This window comes from Anomalospiza imberbis, chromosome 3 (genome assembly GCF_031753505.1).
Source record: "Anomalospiza imberbis isolate Cuckoo-Finch-1a 21T00152 chromosome 3, ASM3175350v1, whole genome shotgun sequence".
Classification (NCBI taxonomy): domain Eukaryota; kingdom Metazoa; phylum Chordata; class Aves; order Passeriformes; family Viduidae; genus Anomalospiza; species Anomalospiza imberbis.
Genome location: NC_089683.1, coordinates 91,424,808 through 91,445,759, shown reverse-complemented (window position 1 = coordinate 91,445,759; position 20,952 = coordinate 91,424,808). Strand labels below are relative to the sequence as shown.

General features: G+C 41.0%; 2 protein-coding genes across 4 annotated transcripts in view; one reads left to right on the top strand and one right to left on the bottom strand.

The window, feature by feature from the left end:
• SMYD2 (SET and MYND domain containing 2) overlaps positions 1–8,262 on the top strand; it is a 28,236-nt gene extending 19,974 nt beyond the window's left edge. For both annotated transcript variants that reach the window (XM_068185699.1, XM_068185700.1), the window contains 5 exons: positions 2,010–2,120; positions 3,898–4,018; positions 4,217–4,391; positions 5,777–5,885; positions 7,890–8,262. In XM_068185699.1, coding sequence (XP_068041800.1) covers positions 2,010–2,120; positions 3,898–4,018; positions 4,217–4,391; positions 5,777–5,885; positions 7,890–7,970 — 597 coding nt within the window. In that variant the 3' untranslated portion in view covers positions 7,971–8,262. The remainder of the gene's footprint in view (positions 1–2,009; positions 2,121–3,897; positions 4,019–4,216; positions 4,392–5,776; positions 5,886–7,889) is intronic.
• A 1,429-nt stretch (positions 8,263–9,691) lies between these two features.
• The window catches only part of PTPN14 (protein tyrosine phosphatase non-receptor type 14), a 111,093-nt gene continuing 99,832 nt past the window's right edge, over positions 9,692–20,952 (bottom strand). For both annotated transcript variants that reach the window (XM_068185697.1, XM_068185698.1), the window contains exons 18-19: positions 19,309–19,472; positions 9,692–15,428 (exon numbers count right to left, since the gene is read on the bottom strand). In XM_068185697.1, coding sequence (XP_068041798.1) covers positions 15,300–15,428; positions 19,309–19,472 — 293 coding nt within the window. In that variant the 3' untranslated portion in view covers positions 9,692–15,299. The remainder of the gene's footprint in view (positions 15,429–19,308; positions 19,473–20,952) is intronic.

The window sequence follows — 20,952 nt, the reverse complement described above, 5'->3', positions numbered from 1 at the left end:
TGTGTTGAAATCGAAGCCAGAATAAACAAGGTAAATGGATACAGATAAATCCTCTGACTTCTGTTTGGACAGAGCATCCACAAAACATGGGACTTGGTCATATCACCTTAGTGGCATTTGCTGGGAAATCACAGAAGAACAAATGTGTGGTTTTAGGTGGAGTGAAACTGAACAGAGAGGAATAAAAATCTGTGAAATTGAGTAAGGCTCTGGGTTTACTTTGAAACTTTCTCAGTCAAATAATGAATTTGGCAGGGAGTTTTAAACAGTAGAGCTGTATTTTACTTAAAAAAAAAAAAAACAAACAAGCAGAAAAGAGATGTTAAATAGAGCTGGGGAGGATGTTCAAATACCTGTAGGGAATGAAGATACAGAACATCCTCTCTGGGGATGGAGTTTGTGCAGAATTTCAATGGCTCATTTGTAAATGTTAATTTAATGGGCAAAGTTAATGCTGATAAGCTCAGATTTGATTTTTTGGATAACATCTTTGGATAACGTCTTCTGAGGTGTGTAATAGCATCCTGGAAGAAAGTTAGAGAGGTTATTTTTGTGGATTGTACCTGATCCCCCTTGTGAACAAAGTTACTTTAGCCAAGGGTGAATGACTCGGGTGAGCAACTTCTTTTCATACCATTTGCCAGTGATGTTTTTTGTCTGTGATGTTGGCACTCACTGCAAATGCATTGTGGTAACCAACAGGTCTGATTCTGCTTCTGGCTTCAGAATTTTGTTGTGGAATCTCAGACATTTTCAGCATTTTGGGGGAAGGTGTATCATTAGAGGTAGAGATGTGGAGTATTTACCTTGCTCGACATCAGGTTGAATTGAATTCTGCCCTAGAAGTTGCATCAGCTTTCCAGGACCTCACAGGTTTTGCACATTTGCTTTTCTGACACTTCAGAATGTTCTAAACGTGAGCTGTGGCTGTGTGTGGTCGCTGTGCAGTCTCCCAGCCTGTGTCTCCATCTTCAGGCTTCGTGTAGCCATTGCAGGGCAACATTTTGAAGGTTTTTTTTTTTTTTTTTTTTTTTAGCTGTAGATGTGGTTCATGCATTCCACATGCTTTGAAAATATGAGGGAAAGTGTGAGATGACACGCTCACACTTAAGAAGAAGGTGCACTGTATGAAATTAAATGTAATTTTACATTTGAAGAAAAGAGAAACTTTAAAGGCTAAGCAAAGCATTTCAAATAACTGTAAATGCGGAAACAGAGCTAAAGCTGTTCCTTGGTCTGTGGAATGATCAACTGCACTGTGCATAGGATGTGTTTCTTGGGAGAGATCTCGTTTTAAAAGCACAGCATTAAAGCTAATTGCAGGGGTTCTTTTTTGAAGACCATTGAAATAGAGGAAAACTTAAGAATAGTGTATATGAAGGGCCTTTAAAATGTTCAAAAGCAGGTTTTCTTTCCTTTAAAATATTGCTGCTGAAGTAAATCTGATATTCATTCTCCTTGAACTGGAGCACTGGGCCTCTATTCTTTTCAGAGATCTAAAGTTCTTGTCCTAAGTTTCTAAAGCTACTAGTGACTGCTGTTGCCCCAATTTTTGTAGGTTTTCAGAAAGAAAAATTTGAGATTCCAGCCTCCAAAAAACCAGGCTGCTGTAATATATCCTAGGCTAGATACCTGAAATAATTATTTTACTTCTGAAAAGGAAGCATTTCTTTGTAGTCTGACAGGAGCCTGAGATTTATGCCGTGATAGTTTCCTTATCCACACCTGAATCTTGCTGTCCTGGGTGCAAGCCACGGTAATATTTGAGAGAAATTCCTTAACAAATAGGAAAGGAACATTTCTCTGTCAGGTTGCACTCAAAAGTGACAACTTCTGATGCTGCCAAGGGGCTTGGAATGCAAGGCAGCAGGCAGGTGATGTGGCTGCAGGGGTCCATGAGCTGTATGAATATGTCATTGTCATACTACATATATCAGAACAAGTATAATAAATATGTTTAGTGATGCTGTTTCTCGCTAACTGTTGTTTATTTTTCTTTCACCATGTAGATTTTTAGCAGCTATATTGACCTACTGTATCCCACAGAAGACAGAAATGACCGATTAAGAGATTCCTATTTCTTTAGTTGTGATTGCAGGGAGTGCACTACAAAAGAAAAGGTAACAGAGTTTGTGTGAAATGTACTTCTGACTGTCAGGGCACCTACCCATGTCCTTAGATGTAATATCCTCTCTGGCTTAATTACATTTTGGAAAGTAGGGTAATGGGGATGGGGGGAGGTGGTTGTGTTTTTCTGTCTTTCTGTCCAGAATGCTTTCTGATACTCATTCTTTCCACTGTAATCATAACACACCAGGACATTTCCTGGCAGAGGCCTATTTAAAGCTGAGCTACAAAGCAAAGATGAAAACATTGTTAAAAGTAGATAATTATACTGTGTCTAAGCTACTTGGGCAAATGAATTTAGCTCAGAACTTTTTTCTTTTCTTTTTTTTTTTTTTTTTATTTATTTCATCCTTTCTGCCAACTCCTAGCAAGTAAATCTTGCTTGGGGTATTTCTGGGATAGAGTGCTGCTGCATTTCCTTGGTGGGACATTTCAATCAATTCTTGTGGTCATTGTATGACATGTCTGAATGGTTTGGAGACACAGCAGAATCTGAGGAATGATCTTTTCTACAATAGCTTCATACTGGTCTGCTCAGGTGGTCCTGGGTCACAGCCCCTTGTGATGTGCAGGCCAGAGTTACATTCATTAAACGTGAGCTGGTGCCCCTCAAAGGACAAAGGAAGATCCAGACAATGTTCCTGACAACAAGGTCTTAGGTGTTTTAAAGAAAAGCACTTCTTGGAGGGAAAGGTACCCAAACCCAACAGATACTGAGACAGCTGTGCCTGTGCAACCATTTGGACCTCTTTCACTGGAGGTCCTACAAGAATTGAGCTCTGTATAGCTTATCTGTCATTCCAGACAAGATCAGTGTGTCTGGCATAGTCTAATACTTAAGTTCCAGATAATTTTTCCTCCCATTTTCACCAGGCTTCCCAAAGTGACCAGACAACCATTTCCTTCCCCTAAATGATGTCATTTTTTGGGATTTTTTTTTTTCCAGATAGTACCCAGTATTGTTGCTTGAGGCCCTTCTGTTGATACCATATCATTTGTGTTCTTCCCCACAGTTACCTTGATAATTTTGCCACTGAGTTTAATGAAGCCAGAATTTCATCTGTGATTTTCAACAATGTGCTACTCTGGGAGCCACCTGTCACTCAGCCTCCTTCAGTTTTGGAGAGTCCCTGTAGCTCTCTCAGCTGGCAGATTAAATAATAAAAGAAAAAAAAACTTGCAACAATGTGAAGCTTAAACAGCAAAAAATTGTCTCAAGATTGTAGCTGGCTCCTCATGAAATAGTATGTTAGATAGAGAGATAAGAGAAAGTGGAGCTGTCCAGCAGAAATATCAAAATATATGGAAATGTGGTTTTGTCTACAGATCTGAAGGATCCTTTTTTGTATTTAAGATCATGTCATTTTCCACAGAGGTATCATTTGGTAGTCAACCTGAGGTACTTGAGCAGGTATAGCTTTAAAACTAAGCCTCAATTTGTTTTAAACCCTAATTTTTTGGAAGCAGTGAACTTTCTTATGTAAAACCACTTGCAACACAAAATCGAAAAGCCCTTTAATCTTTCAAAAGAAAGAGACTTAGTGGAAGTAGAGAATGGCAGATGAACTGGAAGGCCAGGGCATCCTAGGATTTCTAGCCAAGGCTTTAGAGAAAAATTGCAGGTGTACATTCTACCTTTGTTTTTTCATTCTTTGAAGAGCTTAAGTTCACATCTGTGTCTTTTTTATTAGAGACATTTTATATAGCAGGTGCACTTTTATTTGTAGGGCTTGGAACCTGCCTTTGTAAGGTCCATTGTGTTTCCTTCAGGATAAAGAGAAACTGGAAATCTGCAAGCTGAATGATCCTCCGTCAGCAGAGACAGTAAAGGACATGATCAAATATGCCAGGAACGTGATTGAGGAATTCAGGCGAGCCAAACACTACAAATATATCCTTTGTCTTACCCTGACTCCACTGGTGTGTGACCTAAAAATCTTGCCTGCTGGACTTCAGAAGTACATGCAGGAGAAATACTATGACCAGTAGAAATTAAACTTATCTCTGTCCTCTTTGTAGCTGAAGGCATTATCAGGTAATTGTATAATGAGAGGCCATTGAGTTATTGCGTTCCTTGACTTCTTCCTACCCCCTAGTGAATTACTGGAGATCTGTGAACTCAGCCTGGACAAGATGGGTGCAGTGTTTGAAGACAGTAATGTTTATATGTTACATATGATGTATCAGGCCATGGGTGTCTGTCTCTACGTGCAGGACTGGGAAGGTGCGCTGTGTTATGGGCAAAAAATTATCAGACCCTACAGGTAAATATGACAGACTATTTTTTTTAATGCTCTAATTAATAATCTGAACAATTAAGACAAGATTGTGCAGAGATCACTTTTCTCAGTATATATTGTATAAACATTCTACTCATTATACCACTACTCTAAAAGGAATATTTAAATGCCAGGACAGTGTTTGTTACTGTAAGAATGTGGTATGTAATATATAGCAGGACTGACTTTGAAATCCTTGCTTTGGGTTCTCAAAATAATTTTGTACCACCTTGAGTGCCATGATTAATTCTGCTTAGCTGGATAAATGCTGGTTTATAAAATATCATCATTTTTTACTAAAGAAGGTCTTCAAACTTCATCTGCAGCCAGTTTTGTACAAGGTAATGGAGGCAAAGCCTGTGTTGCTGTCAGCCTCCCGCCGTCTCCCAGTCCTCTCTCTCTGCTGCAGCACAGTTGGCACTGCTACAGGAGAGCAGAGCCGTGTCCCAGGGCTGGGGCCGAGCAGCAGAGGGAGCTGGAGCCGAGCTCAGAGCCTGCGCTCAGAGCTCTGGGTGCCCCATGTCCCTGATCCCGCTGCCCTAGAGCTGGAGGCGTGGGACAATGCCCAGGCTGAAGCCCTGCGTAGGGCAAGCACACAGCCTCTGCAGGAGATATGAATACTGTTTCTGATCAAATTCTCTGCTTCTGCAGTAGTGAGCCCGTTGGTGAGAGCCAGCCAGTTACACTGGCTGTGTCTGGTCCTGCCGTGAATCTCTCAAACAGATCCTCGTCTTGAGACGTGACTTTCTTGCCAGCTGGGGGGAGCGCAAGAAAAGCTCTCCCTTTGGAACAGATGCCAACATAAAGTCACAGATCACTTGGCAGAGAGCAGTGATACAAAGAAGGAGCCAACATTTCCCCCCTGGGGGCTCAGTACTATTTATCTTCCCTGGGACTTGCCCAGCTCCTCTGGCTCTGAGCCTGGCATTCCAGGTCAGCTCTGCCGAGGCGGGCTGTGCCTGCTCAGTGTGTGCGAGCACAGACTGCCATGTGTGCCCTGCGCTCTGCGGAGGGCCCCTCGCTTTCCAGCCCACCAACCATTGTGGAACACACAGAGCTACTGCTGCGGGTGCAGGGTGGCTCCAAAAATTCATAACAATGCAGGCTCTCTCTGTAGCTGGCTAGATTAAAACTAGTGGCAGAAAGTCATTGCCATCTGACAGCTGTTCAGAGGCATATGGTAGTTTCAGTCCAATTCCCATCCCAGACACAATTGGCACGGGCTCTTGGCAGTCATGGCAGAGGGGATGAGCGCTGAATGGGCAGGGGCACCGAGAGGCAGCTTCTTGCCCCATGAGAGGGAGACAGAACTGGGAAAATGCTATGAAACTGCCAAAGTTGATGAAGCTGAATTTCTTTCTCTCTTGTAGTAAACATTATCCCTCCTACTCGCTGAATGTTGCCTCCATGTGGCTGAAATTAGGGAGACTGTACATGGCACTGAAGAACAGGACGGCTGGAGTTAAAGCCCTGAAGAGGGTATTTATTGCCTGGTTCCTCCATTAATAACACCAGTTCAGCTGTGGGGTCGTTGAAATACTGTGTGCTTCTCTGTCAGTGAGCCTGGTGTGGTAGGAAATACACCGTGTTAATATATTTGGTCATGGGATTTTTGGCTCAGATTTGGTTTTTCTAGAGATGGAAGATAGGTCTGCTCTTGGGTGCCTTTTCACAGTGGGCTCATACTGCAGCAGCTGGAGTGAGAATTATGCTTAAACATTTGCTCTGAGCTCTTCACTGAGCTAGAGCTGCACTAATGTAAATGAAGCAGAACCCTGTCTTCCCCTCATTTGCTGGGTAAGGACAGGAAAAATGCTTGGCTCTTATAAAAGGCACATAGTATTTCATTGAAGTCTGTGATTTCTATATCCAACTTAAACTAGGCATGCTTTTGATGTTATTTGTTCTGGAACCAATCGATTTTTACATAGCTGAAGGGAATTCAATGCATCTGGTAATGCTGAAATTGGCAAATACAGCATTTTGGTTTTATGTTTTTCTTCACCCCTTTTTATTAGTCTGTGCCTTATTCTTTAGTTTTTTATTCTGCTATTTTTTATTAGTCTATACTATGTTTCTTGACTATTTTCCCCTATTGTTGTTGGACAGAAATTTATTTTAGTTTCTTAAGCATCAATGATTATTGTTGCATATAATGACTCAGTGTGGAATGTATTTATTTCTTCTTGCTTTTTAGATGCTGGCAAGTTTTAGCCAGCACCATCCAACCATGGTGAAAGATGCTAGAAGAATATATGCTCTAAAATTTAACTGTTACCTGGTTTAAAATTGGCATAGGTTTTCCTTCACTGTGGTGTTAAACCCTTGAGTAGAAATGGGAATTGTGCCAGTAGGAGCATGGGATGGGGGGTAGGGAGCTGTGAGGTAAATTTGTTGGCATAGTTAGTTTCCTAACACAAACATTTTCTGATGACTCACTTCCAAAAGCTGTCTACAGGAACTGCCCAAAGTTATCCCAGCCTCTGATGTTTGGGATTTAGTGGAAAAGCAAACCCATTGTTCCCTGTCAGTTTGTGAGCAGCTCATCCAAAAGGTCCTCCTTTCTTTTTTGGGCAGGAGGAGGGGTGGAGTCATTTCTCACTGCTGAGGTGGAACCAAAAGCCCTTGCTTTTGGTTTGTACTGACTTTTTGTACTGACTTAACAAATTTGTACTGATTTAACAAATACAAGAGCATAAATTTTCCCAAGGATGAAATGACCAAATGCTCAGAGGGCCAGGATACTGCAATTCCTTGCTTTGTCTGTTGGTTTTTAACCATTCTCAGACTTACACTGAACTTTTTTCTCAGTTCTGTCTAGTGTTGCCTTTTATCACATCTTTTCTCAAGTGAAAATCATGCCCCAGCACACACTCCAGGGCAGGAAAGGTACCAGTCAGGGATTTGGTTGCCTGCAACATCCCCTCCTGGGCCTGGAGCAGGCAAAACACTGGGAGATGGGCACAGCAGCGTCTCTCCGAATCTTATGGGATTTCACTTTTGCCTAAGAAGTTGCTTCCTTCCTAAAGCATTGGCAGCCCCTGAAAGGAGCAGAGTGTTTAGAGACTCAAGTTTGAAATGCCTCAGCATTAGTCCTGCACTAGGCCTGCATGTCTGTGACAGCTGAAGGATAAATTGGTAGGAGCAGAGCTCACTCTGATACTGGCTAAGTCCTCTGCTGGAATATTACCCACCACACTTGCAGTGTTCTATCCTGGAGCTGGTTGCATTCAAAGTAGTTTTGTCAGGAATATAATTTTGAAAGGTGCTTTGGGCTCCTTTAAGATCAAAGATGTATTCTCTGAATATAAAACCTTTATTACTTAGTTTTGAATTTCATTTTATTTCCTACTGGGTTTATGACTACAAGGGGACAAAAAGTAGCTAGAGGTGTCAGACTGCTTCAAACCTCTAAAGAGAGTATTTATAGCCTGGTGTTATATATGAATCAATTGTGTGAATATTTTTTTTTTCTTTTCATAGGCAATTGCTATCATGGAAGTAGCACATGGGAAAGATCATCCATACATTTCAGAGATCAAAAAGGAATTAGAGGACCACTGAGCCTTTGAATCTATGCAATCCTTCAAACCTTTATTTAAAAAGCCTTGTTATGGAAACCTTCAGGAGCGCTTTGAAAAGCGGTAGAGTACGAACACAGTTCTGTCCTATAATTGGAAAGACAAACACATGTAGGCTACAATTGCCTTTTTTTTTTTTTAAAGAAGCATCTGTGGTTTCTTAAAGGTTATGCCTTTTGATGGCTCATGTGCAGAAATGGTCATTTTTTTCTTTAGGGGTGTTGGTGTGGATCTTATTTGTGTTAAGTAAATAAAGTGGTCTTAGCCCCTCTTGATTCCACTTGTATACTTTATTGGGTGCAATAGTTTTGTGATATGTACTTTTGCCCAAATAGTTTTGCTTAATCTGAAGAATTAGCAAAATCCCTGCTTTTTCTGTTGTGGTTTGATGCATATTTCCTTTTTTTCTTGCATCATTTTTATTTGCAGTGGCTTAACTGAGAAAGAGGGGAAATAGGGTGATGAATTATGTACATTTTACAGCAATGCCACCAATGTTCCCTGAACCAGTTAATATGCAGGTCCATCACTGCTCCTGGCAGATGAGGATTCATCATAGCAAAGAGCTAGAGCTCAATTTGTCTTCTACAGAAAATACTGACACCTATGTTGGCGCTTAAAGGCTCGCACAAGACATGAACTATGCAACTTCTGGCTTTTGAGACTCCTTTACAAGTTAAAGTGAGTTATTGCAGAGGAGAGCTCATATTTTCTTACAGCCATACCTTCACCTCCAGTGGATTACAACTATTGTAAATAATATGTCAGCAATTATTTTTAAGAGAGGGACAGGAACACTTTCTGAGGAAAAAGTCCAGGACTTAGCTTTCTCTATCCATCTACAAAACAAGAGGATGTTTTCCCCTCCATTTAGATCAATGGCAAGAGTGTGCTTTAAAGGATGGGGGGGGAAAAAGAGTGTAGCTATAAACTTTTAGCATCAAAATTGAAATATAGTACACAATAAAATTACCTGCCTTTTTACTGTTTTCACAGTTTATAAAGTATGATAAGAAAGAACACATCACCCTTAAGAACTTCATTGTATTTTCTTTCTTGTAAGCACTGCTCTGAAAATAAAACTGCTAGAACAAGGGTTTGTCAGCTCATTTTGATGAAATCTTTCATTGCTCTCCAGCCAGCAGTAGTTGCTGGAGTACATAAAACTGCACCAGATCTACAATTCCAGAAAGCCAAGGCCATTTAACTACAGCCAAGCCTAGGAAGAGGGCACTAGCTGACTATTTTTATCCTAATTTTGTCTTGTCAAAAAAACTCTTGTCCTGGGAAATAATACCTTTACTTCAGCAAGTCTGTCCAGAGCCCACACCACACTTCAACACCAAAGAATTGGATTAGCTGAACATGAGACACCAGTGGGAGCCTTGCCCCTGTGAAACTTGTATTACTATTTACAGGTGGTTATTCAAAGCTCACTGTGGCCCTGGCTGTACCTATCAGTTTAACATGGGAAACCAACTCAAGCGGTGTAGGTGTAAATACAAAACCCTTAAACTGATACAGAAAAGAACACAAACATTGTTTTCCTTGAAAAAAACGGTTTATTGTATACTGTGAATATGAGGGACAGCCTTACCAAGCAAACCTTAGTGACTGAAGACATTCTCACATTTGCAAAAGCATATAAGAAACTATTTACACAAAGGCAGTGAAAGGGGTAAAAAAATTATTGCAGCCAATTAATGCTGATAGAACTTTTTATTATAAAAAGAGAAAGAAAAGAAACAGTGCAAAAATACTGTCAAAAGTAATCAGTTCTATACACAAGATAAAACTGACAAGCATAAGCTTATGTACTGATATGAATAATACATTAGAATATAAAATAGCATGCATAGATTTTTTTTTTAAAGGCTTTCAACAGCATAGAATAATTCTGCCATTCAGCCCTAACAGGAGGGATTGGGGGCAGGAAGGGCACATAACTGATGTCTCATTTTTCTACAAAATGTGTACTTACAGTGAGGTGGTGAGATTCAGATCACTGTTTTGTGCTAAATTGTTAGGTACAGAATTACAGAACAAATAAAACCAGAGGCATCACAATACTGAAGTAAAACAGGACAGTAAAATCCAGTGACATAAAACTTAAACATATTATCTCATTTACCACATTCCACACAATAACATATGGGAATATTACAGTCATCTGCATGTGTAAACCTTTTCCTTTGTAAAATAACCAAAGAAAGGTACTCTACTAGTGAGGAAAATGTATTACCCATATGGAGCAACCTCAACAGGATAAATATCCTATTACCAGTGTTTCTGGCACTAGAAATTTGCTTTCTTTTAACAACCAAGCAGAAGCAAGAAAATACTTTTATTTAACATACAAAAAAAGGAAGTTCTTATACATTACATCTATAAGTTATGGAACTCACCAGCACAGGACATTGTGAAGGCCAGAGGAATAAATGGCTTCCAAAGAGAAGGTAATGTGATTCATGGAAGATGGATCCATCAGGAGGTACTACACACAGCAAGCAGGATACAGCTTTGGCCTCAGGAAGCCCCTAAAGGACTGGCTGCCAGGTGCACCAGTGGGGCTGAGCACCCTTTTCTAGACACATCCCTATTTCTTCCTCAGCTACCAGCCACTGTCTAAGTCAGGGGATGCCCCCCAGCCTGACATGGAAACAATTTGTGGGAAGCATTCCTCTTTTCCACCTCCCTGCCTAATCAAGGAACACTACCCCTGAAATAACTGGAACTGACTGTCCAAGCACTGAGAATCAGTGGCAGTCCTTCCCTTGCTGTTATATAATGCTGAAATTCTCCTGTGGAAGCTCCTATTTTCAGTGATTTCCAGTTCACTCTCTGAAGGCAAAGTCCTATTGTTAAAGCATGTGGGAAACTCTCGGTGAGGGTGCACAGAAAGCACAGGCAATAAAACTTCAAAGAAATGCCACTCAAACAGCTGAGAGAAACCAATGGAACTGTAATCTAAGATACTCCAAAAACACTGACTAAATTTATTTACTTTAAATATTTATATAAAACACTGCTATTTTTGACCTGTGCACTGTTTTGTTTCACAATCTAGCAATAGTTTATTTATGGTTAATACCTCCATCTTGTTTTGCCCCACAGCCATCTGTTCCCATCCTCAAATCCCAAATCCCTGGAAGCAGCTGCATGTATAATGTCCTTCTCTCTAAAGACTTAAGATGGCATCTATAGCTCCCTTAGCACCAGATCCTACAAGAAAACCACTCTAGAAGGCTAAGAGTGAGCTGGGGACAATTGCTTTTGGGGTTCTGGGCTTGCAGCCTTTCTCTTACTGGCATCAAAACCTATCCCAAACTCCATATGCCTTGAAGTATACATCACCAGCTTTATATTCATTTTGTAGAAGGGTCAAAGGCTGTCTTCATGCAGTCCTTCCTCTCATGGCCAGCTCAGGAATTTGCTCCTGCAATGTGATGCAGGCCTTTATTACCTGCAGTGGCTGCTACCCTAGCATTTTTTCATCCACCAAGACAAGTAGCAAAATTTAACGCAGACCTCCCTCAGTGTTGCATGAGAGCTGCTACAGCGGAGATCTGCCTGATGATTCCACTTTTTGAGCACACAGACAACAAACTGTTAGTGAGGCTGACAACAGCTAATTCAGTCATCATCTCCTCCCAGGAGACCAGTGGGAAGTCAGCTGTTGGAAATGCAGCATTGTCAGTTATCTCTGCTGAATTTTCCCTACAGATTTCTGTGCTATATCCAAGTACAAGATTGCCCATCAACATTTCTTTTAGAGTTGCTTGTGGACTACACAGACATAGCAGGTATTGGATCAAAAAATAATCTCCTGGCTGGCAATGACAAGTGCTATTGAAGCACTTACTAGGTTGGAAGAGAATGAGTAAGTCTATGTTTTGGCATTTGCATTTCTGTTTGCTTACAAGAAAGTAATTTTTACAAAAACCCACCTTTTGAAATCATGCAAATATTTAATAATATTTGTAGCTGAGGCAGCTGATTTAAATAAGTAGAACAGAAATGCACTTCAATATACTTCAAGGACTGTGCTGGCAATAGGTTGAGTAAGCTCTCAGAGAGGTGTCTTCTGCCAGCTAAAATTAGCTTAGGGAACTTCTGATAAGGCTGAGCATTTAGGACCCCTGTATGCCTATGCAGGAAAATGTTTGTGGGAACAAACTTCATCTTTCCTCATGTAGTCAAGGACAGGAAGTGCCAAAACAAGCCTTTGTAGGACCTGAAACAAGTAGGACCTGAGCAGCTGATGTCCACCATCCTCCAGTGTGACTCATGGAGGACAGAAACAGGATCCCCACAGCACTGAGCAGTGTCACAACTCACCTGTCATCTCTCCCATCCCTGCTCGAACAATGGGAAGCATGAAATGCTCAGACCATAACTTTAACCAAAAAGCTGATGCCAGCATCTCAATACTATAGTTGGTAAGAGTTTAAATTAAAAGGGCAAAGGTGGTTAAATACAGATGAAGAGTGTACTAAAAGAAAAACAGACACCAGAGATGCCCAAGCCAGACTTACTCATCTGCTGCATCTTCTCTCTTGGAAAGCATCAGGGAGTGTAGGCTGAACATGCCAGACTGCAAGGTGGGTGCCCTGGGAGAAGACTGCTTGTGTCAAAATTGTGTTCATTGATGAATCATTGTGAGATTTTTAATCCAGACTCTACTCCAAATGGATGAAACTGGTCTCAAACTACTATTATGCTTTGATGTTAAAAAACATGCAACACAACAATCAGCAACTCCAAACTGTCCTTTTCTCCTCAAGGGTTCTGCTGTTTAAAAGTCTGCAGGACGGAAACTTAACAGCACTGTTACTTTAAGGCCCATGTGTTCATCTCTGCCATGACTAAGAAAATTGGATGCAAAATGCATTTTCCTGTCACTCCCTAAAGGTTAGGAAATACTGCCCAAGCAGTTTTGGCCTGATAAAACAACAACAGGTTCAAAGTGAGAAGGTTAATTTTTTCCCCTTACAAAACTGTACCACATTTCAACCATAAAACACCAGTATGCTGAGGGCTGCTTGTAAGCTGAGGTGGAAAAGAACCGCTGAAGACATGCACCAGCCCAATTCACTTATGATATTAACAGATCTAGTCAAGATAAATCTAGCAGGGAAAAATACATTGAAGTCAGATGAAAGGAAAAGTTTAAAATTACCATTCTTTGACAATGAAAAGGAAAAAGTGACTCACATTGGCCTCTATCTACCATACCAGCCACATTAGGAGTTAATTGGAAATGACTGCTTACCACATGGCCACTTATTTGGCTCATTAATAGGCACTGACTTAATTTGGAAAGGATTTTTAGTGCCTTTTTCTAATTAAAGTTTTTCTAAGACACCTATGATGCATCTTTGCATAAAAAAACATTTGCTTAATTTTCTTTCTTTCAAACACAGCTCTTCACACTCTCTTATGCAATAACTTTCCTGTGCTCAATGTAGCAGCAGAAATACACATTGCAGCCAAGAGCAGCTGAATAATAAGACAGGGGAACAGATTCTTTTCCCTCCTGATTTTCTGCTTCTCACATCCAAGTGGAGCAATGGGACTTGACAGCTCCGAGTTCAAACTTAATTCATCATTAGGAAATTATTCAAAAAGTTATAACGAGATAACTAATTTAATACACTTTGCTTCAAGGTTTATTCCTTGGCTTTTTTCCCAGATATAAAGCATCTCTCTGCAATTATCATGCAGATGCTGCTGAAAAGACTTTAAATGGTTGCTGCTAATTTAACAAGAGATATGTTGGCACTGGCAGAAAAAAATTAGAGGAAAACTGAAGTTGACTGAAAGCTCAACTGATCCTTAAAAAGAACATGGTCAAAGTATTACAGCAAAGTAATTCCTCTCCATTTGTTGGTGGTTCCAAGTCTTCACCAGAGACTTTGTCACTATGTTAGGCCTGTATTGCAGAGCACCAAATCAACACAGTGCAGTTTTAAATGCATTCAAGGAACATTCTGGTACAGAACATTAGCTTAAGCTCCCCACTAATTTTAGTCCCTTTAGTGCTGAAATTAAGAGTGCTTGTAGGCTTAGGCCTTTGTACATTGACCAGGGTTCGGAGGTGGGGATGCAACAGAAAAGCAATAGTAGGATTAAAATATTAAAAGGATCTGGGGAAGGATACTGAGAAAGGTGATTTCACCATGACAAAGTAACTGCATTGCATCACATGCCCTGAGAGGCTGTGAAATCTTCACTCTTTGAGAATTCTGAAACTGGGTGTGACCCTGGACAAGCCTATCCAAGTTTAAAGTCAGCAGTGGGGTGAGTGTGGCTGAGTCCAGAGACCTCCAAGGCACCTCTCTAGCCTGATTCCTTCTCTAACCATCCAACAATAGTTCACACCTGAAGACTAAGGCAACTGGAGATGCCTAATTTAAATGAGATTTCTTTTTTACAGAAGGTGAGCCTCAAGACAATAATACTTTCAGTGTAATTCATGACAAGGTGCTTGATTTCGCTTTTTTTCCAGATACATTTGGTTGAAAATCCTCCGCTATTAAACTCTCACATCACCAGAGTTATTGGAAAGAGTCATTCACTGACTTCAGCCTGCTGTAGCTCACGGCACTTCACACTACATTACTTCTTATGATTCCCTTCAAGGGTTGGACACAGCAGCAAAAAGGCCTCCTTAAAAAGATACAATATTGATTTTTTCAAGGACTAGTCTAAAACCGTAATTCTTGTGGAATTTGAACAGTTTAGCACCCAAAACTCTCTGTCCTCACAATGTCCTGTGCTTGAGCCCTCTGTAACATGCCCGGCTGCAGGTGCAGAAGCTCAGGTCTCCGTGCTGTGCACCCTCAGCTTCCACTCACACAGAGCTGCAGCTGACATCTAGCAGGTCTTGTTTTTACCAGAGAAGCCACACACGGGGTCCAGAATGTCCTTACATGAAAAAGGCTCACTGCCAAATAACTGTAGGTTTCAGAAGCTGTGTAGCAAAATAAAAGCCAGCAAACTACCTTTACAAAGGATTGCTTTCCTTACAGATATGTTACAATGCAGACTAGTCATGTCAAATGTGGTTCTCTTTGAAGGTCACTATAAGTTTTATGAGTTATGAAAGTAATTCAAAAGTTATTCCAAGAAAAATAAATTATATCTTGTATAAAAGAATCCATGGGAGACTAGTAAAGAACCATCATTCCTTACTTTCAAGACAACTTTAAAAAGTGCAATATATGCACACAGTGTTGTCAAGGCAGTTCCCCTTGTTCATCAGTAAGGTTCAGTCAGATCCACAATGCTGGGTCTGGGATGTTTGAAAAGATTAAATAAGTCTTGAGTTTTGCAGGAATTGTATGAGCACTTGGTAGACAAATTTGTACTGGGCTATGGTCTGGATCATAAACACTCTCTGCTCCCGCAGGTGTCTGAGCATGACAGGAACATCCATTTTCTGTAAAGCAAAGGGGAAAAAAAAATCATGAAGATGTGGGTTCATTAAATCAAACATTGACTGTCTCAAATATCAGTTATCTGACACAGGCAACTATACTGTTGTTATAGAAGACAACGTTTCTGTGGACAAAATTAAATGTCCAGGCAAAGATACAAATCCTTTCACTGAAGGGGAAGGGAACTCATTGCCACCAAAAGATCCAGAAACCCCAACACCTGATCTGCCACAGCCAAGTGTATGTTAGCAAATAATGCTCCAGGAGATATAGGTCTGTGAAGAGAAACAAGGACCCAGTATCCACAATATGTGTTTTGCAGACTCTAGGCCAGCATCATTTTGTTGCCACCTACTGAATATCCACTGGGACACATTAGGGGTTCTCCAAGAAGGTATCTTCCAGCTTAGTTTCACCCAAAAGAAACTCACCTGTGTGCCCTGAAAATGCTCTGCAGCAGGAACTAAAGTACAGTACTAAAGCACAAATAAGGAAATCCACTGGGAAGGTACAGCACTAACCCCATTGAGCAGGCACAGGCAACCTGTAATGGTCTGAACTCAAAACCAAATGAGTTCTGTGAAACAGAAGCCCATGAGGTGAAGCGTTAGAAATCACTGCACATTTCATTAGGATGCTATCATCAGATTTCTGGCATTTAGGGAGCCAAAAACCTATGATGCTGTTGTGTTTTATCTGTTACAACAGGTACACGAGGAGCTATTGAGAAGTTGTTGAGCCATGAAGCTCAGCCTGCCAGGCTCAAATTCAAGCAGCATGTAACGTGAGCCAAGGTGAGGAACACAAACCTTCTATCGCAGCAGTAAAAGTGAGCACTAAGATACACACTGGTTTTGAGGAAGTTCTTAAGCAGTTCAAATTATAAAACTGAGGAACAGCTACCCTATTAGGCAACATAATCTGCACTTTGTAATGCCTGCTTGCAGAAACATCAAGAGAAACTTAGCAAATCTTTTGACTGAGATTGCTGCTAACCCTTGGAGCCCCAACTGAGCATGGAATCTGCTTCCAGGCACATCTGAAGTTTCCTGGAAAGTTTAAAATAAAAGTCACGCTGCATATCCATTTCTGTCCATATATATAAAACTCAGAATCTCCATTCCATGTAAACAAGTATTAACTCATAGGCTATCACTTTCTGAAAACATGGCCAAATATTCTGCCACATACCCCAACAAGCTGTTATAAAAGGACATGTCTAGAGAGTCAACGAGTGCAAATATTTGAGATGAGTAATGTCATATTATTATCAAACAGGTGCAAAGAAAAATGGAAGCTCTTTCCAGTTAACTTGACTAACTTGGAGAAGGCCTCCCTGTGGACTCAGATGCTTATGAAATGGTCCTTGCTGAGCAGAGTCATGTGGAACCTGATCTCACCTGAACAACTGTAACAAAAATGCAAGCCAGCCTTGGCCTGCACATAATGTTCCTCTCTCAGCTTTTTCATTCACTTTTAGTGGGCACACAGTGATCCATGCACCTCCTCAAAATGGAGATGGCTTTTCCTTATCTCAGAAATGGCAGAAAACCCCATCCTGCCTATTCAGTCTCACTATTTATAGCCAGCTTAGTATTTGATTCCAGGTAAGAAGAATCCTTAAATTCACCTTCATTACAATGTACATGTCAAAAAAAAAAAAAAAACCACCTAATTCTTTGCTAAGCTGGCACTTGCAAACAGAACAAACAAAAATGCTACTTATTTCTGCCTCCCAAACTGAAGATCTCCCATGGAAAGCATGCTATAAATGCAATCATGAGTTAATGTCCCAGTGCCAAGTCTGGACTAAAAGTTGATAGAGCAAGTTCTCAATTACTTTCTCCTACTATGTGTCTACAGCAATAAGGATGTAATGATGTGACATTTACTTGCCATGCAGCAGTTACTGAAACTCTATCCTTGCAATGAGATACAGCTTTAGACTCAACCAGCCATTGCCCAGAAGCCACAGTGACTGAAGCTGTATAGAATTTGATTAAATATGGCTTTTTATCTGAACCTGAAACCTCAGGCTCAAGAGTTCTGGTTTTTGTTCCAGCACTACTGCAGGCTTTCCAAAATGCTCTTTATCAAAATTTTCAAACTCCCTCACAATTTTTCTTCACTGCTAAAATGTTAATGCATTTACTTGCTAGGACACTTCCGTGAAAACCAGTTCCTAATTCTAAAATATTTTAAGTGATAAGTATTTTTATTTCAGAAAAATGAAAGTACAAAATGAACAAATGAAAAGGAAGCCCTCTGTGCAGAATCTGTCACAAACTGAAAACATACTGTCAAGATTTTAAATCTTTTTTTTAAATTAGGTTTTAACAAACCAAAAACATTAACTTGGTACAATCTAGAGAAACAAAAGCCTTAATGAAAATTGTATTTATTGTTAATTATTATTTTCATTATTAATCAAGACAAAAGAATGCTTTAATTAAGGGACATCAGAGAAATCCCTTATTATTGAGCACTACCATCAGGTCCTAGTGAAGTTGATGAAAACTCATATGAATGATGTCAAGGCTTAGATGTTGAGGTGCCAAATCTACTCTGCCCAGTGGATGACTTCGGTAAACCACAGACTGACTTCTGTAAACAGAGGTGGCCAGACACTGTTGCACAACCCTTGCACTTTGCTTCTGTGCAGATACAGAGTGTTGTACACAGCTACACTGATGCTCACAAGCAATTCAGGATGGCTCTTCTAACTCTCCAGCTTTCCTGTGGCATGCAGAAATTTCATGGCTGCTATGTGAACAACAGAAGCAGTCACTTCCATGCATCAGTGCATAAGGAAAGTCAAGCAGGGTCAAGAGTTGGAGCCGTTGCCTCACACTGGAGCAGCTACTGAGCAGCAGTCAGCACTGGGAGGCTGCTGGATTCCCAAGGCACATCCCTGTGGGCCCTTTCTTCGCCAGGATACTTCCTCTTTTCCCTTTCTTCCCCAAATAAAAAGCAAAAGAACAAAGTGTCACCTGTGACACATATCTACAGGACAGCCACACCTTCAGTGAGGCCCGAGCAGAGTTGGAGATTTGTCCCAGCTGATCTAAGCCCAGGATCTGTAGGGGTCTTGTAACTCCAGAATGATGAGCTGCTGGAATCCTCAGTCTTCTCTGAACTCACCCAGTGGCAGATTATTGGATGGGGCAGATTATAAATGTTTATTTGTCACTCTTTCTGCATTCTTAGCTCTACAAGCAGCTTTGGTCTTTGAGCATTTTCTTTGGCAAGAGAATCCCTGGCTTCCACAGTTGTCATGAAAACTGTGTAGCACACTGTTAGTCAAGATGTGATGGTCTTCCTAGACAGTTTCCCAGTGACAGATGAAAATTAAGTTGTTACCCATGGTTGCTTTTCTGGGGCACTTGTTCGTGACTCCACTCTGTGCTACTTATAATGCTGGCTGCAAACTCTAAAGCCCTATTCTCTACAGGAATACATATATATTCTTAAAACACAGTTAAGTTTCATTCCAGGTGAGATTACAAGAGAGAGGAAGGAGCCCAAGGAGAGAATTTAGAGAGCAGAAAACTTCAGTTTAAAGAGCAAGGACATTATTCTCTAGCCTGTCTTGGGTAGTGCTTGTAAACACACTGTCTCTAGTCTTTTAATTAAATACAGGTATGGATTAGACTAAATTCTTAAAATATCTTAAAATAATTCTAATAAAAAATTATATCAACTATACAGAAAACTACAGCAAGTAACCTGCCATGGAGAATCTCTGCCTGTCACATTTAAGGTCCTTGTCTTGCTCACAGAGGTAACAGAAAGAAAGCGCTTCAATGCCTTTTAATTTCAACCTCAGGAATGTAGCCAGTTTGCTAAGGGATGAGCTCGGGGTTTGAAAGGAAGCTGACTTACTTCATTATGCTCCAAGCAGCCAATCATGAGCTCTGTTAGGATCACCACTCCAGTCCTCCCCACCCCTGCACTGCAGTGGACCACGATGGGAGGGTTGCAGGTGTTGCTGCTGTCCAGCACGCTGTTGGTGTGCCGACGCACCGACTGTATCTCCTCCAAGTAAGCTGCAAGAGGAGAAAACAGGCAAGGTTGCAAGCATCTACATGTCTAAATGTAAAAATTAGGTGGGGAGGGGGAAAGAGTGTGGAAAAGTTGTTCTCTGTCAAAGTGGCAATAATTTACATTTTTTACAACATAATAATTATCTTGGCCAGGGTGTACTGAACAGCACTGCATCCAGCAAGTACCAGCTGGGTGTCAATTATTACTTGGGAGTCTGCTCCTTTAAATTAAATAGTTCTTTTTAAAAATTAAATTATGTTTTCCCCCTTGCAAATCTCCAGGTCCCCTAAGCAGATGATTCTAGATATTACTTACAGCAATTCCTGCTATTAACAGGTTGGGATCAAAACAACAGCTAAGTCCCATTGATACTACTGCCTGTCAAAGCCAGTATCACATGGGAAGCAAGCATCCATCTGCCCTGTTTCCTCTCTTCCTTCTCCCTTCTAGACTCTGACAGAATCTCCCCCACCACTCTCTGCTCAGGGTTTGTTTCTCAATAGCTACAAGCCCTTCTGGGAGATCACTGCTTTGTTTTCCCTGAAGCCATTTGCAGAAAGCTAGGGACTCAGGAGCAGCTGCCTGCTGTGGCTGTCCCAGCATCATTCAACACATCCTGCTGTCAGACCACGCTGAGAACCTCACATGCTGGAAGCTCACTTGGCTTCCCAGCACTCCAAGTGGGAAGTGAGACCTGAGCTGAACTCCTGCTCTGACACTTGGTGTCAGGGCACTGCAACTCCATCTGTCCTCTCCCCACAGGCAGGATGGGGCTGGAGGCCTACCAACATCAGAAAAGTTGCATTTCAATGCACACAGGGAAATGGGACTCTAAGTGGTGGCAAACAATGGGAAAGAGGAAATAGGGACAATCAGGTTCCAATTACTGCCATGCCCAACCACTGCTACAGGGGTTGGTAGGAGAAACAAATTATGAAACAAACGAGGAATTGGGCAATAGCTTTTCCTTGAAGACAGCTTCCCTGCTACTCCTTTGCTGAAGCTGAAATGTTGTTTTTTATTTTTTGCCTTGGTGACAGACCTGGGGAAAGGAGGATGCACTATTTACATCCAGCATGTACCATGCAACAGAGAATGCATCACTAAAGGACTGTAGCTGTGGCAAGACTGAAGTAGAACTAATGGATCTTCCTGAGAGAGAACTTAGCTGCCACAGACACTGCCACTGCAAAGCTTTCAGGAACTAAGATGACAGACATCTCCAACACATCAGTACACCATGTACAGACTCCTTCAGTGGTAATTTAAAGATTTCTACATCATTCCCTACTGTAGTGCCAGAGATGTATCTTAAATAATGGTTGAATTCCTATTACTTAATATAGGAGTCCTTATTACTTGCCAAGAATCAGGAAGTGTTACTGACACATCACAGAGTAATATCATTGCTGTATTTTCAGCAAAGCATGAACCAGGACCGTATGTAATTGGGGAGGCCCTTAAGCATTGCCTGGGTACATG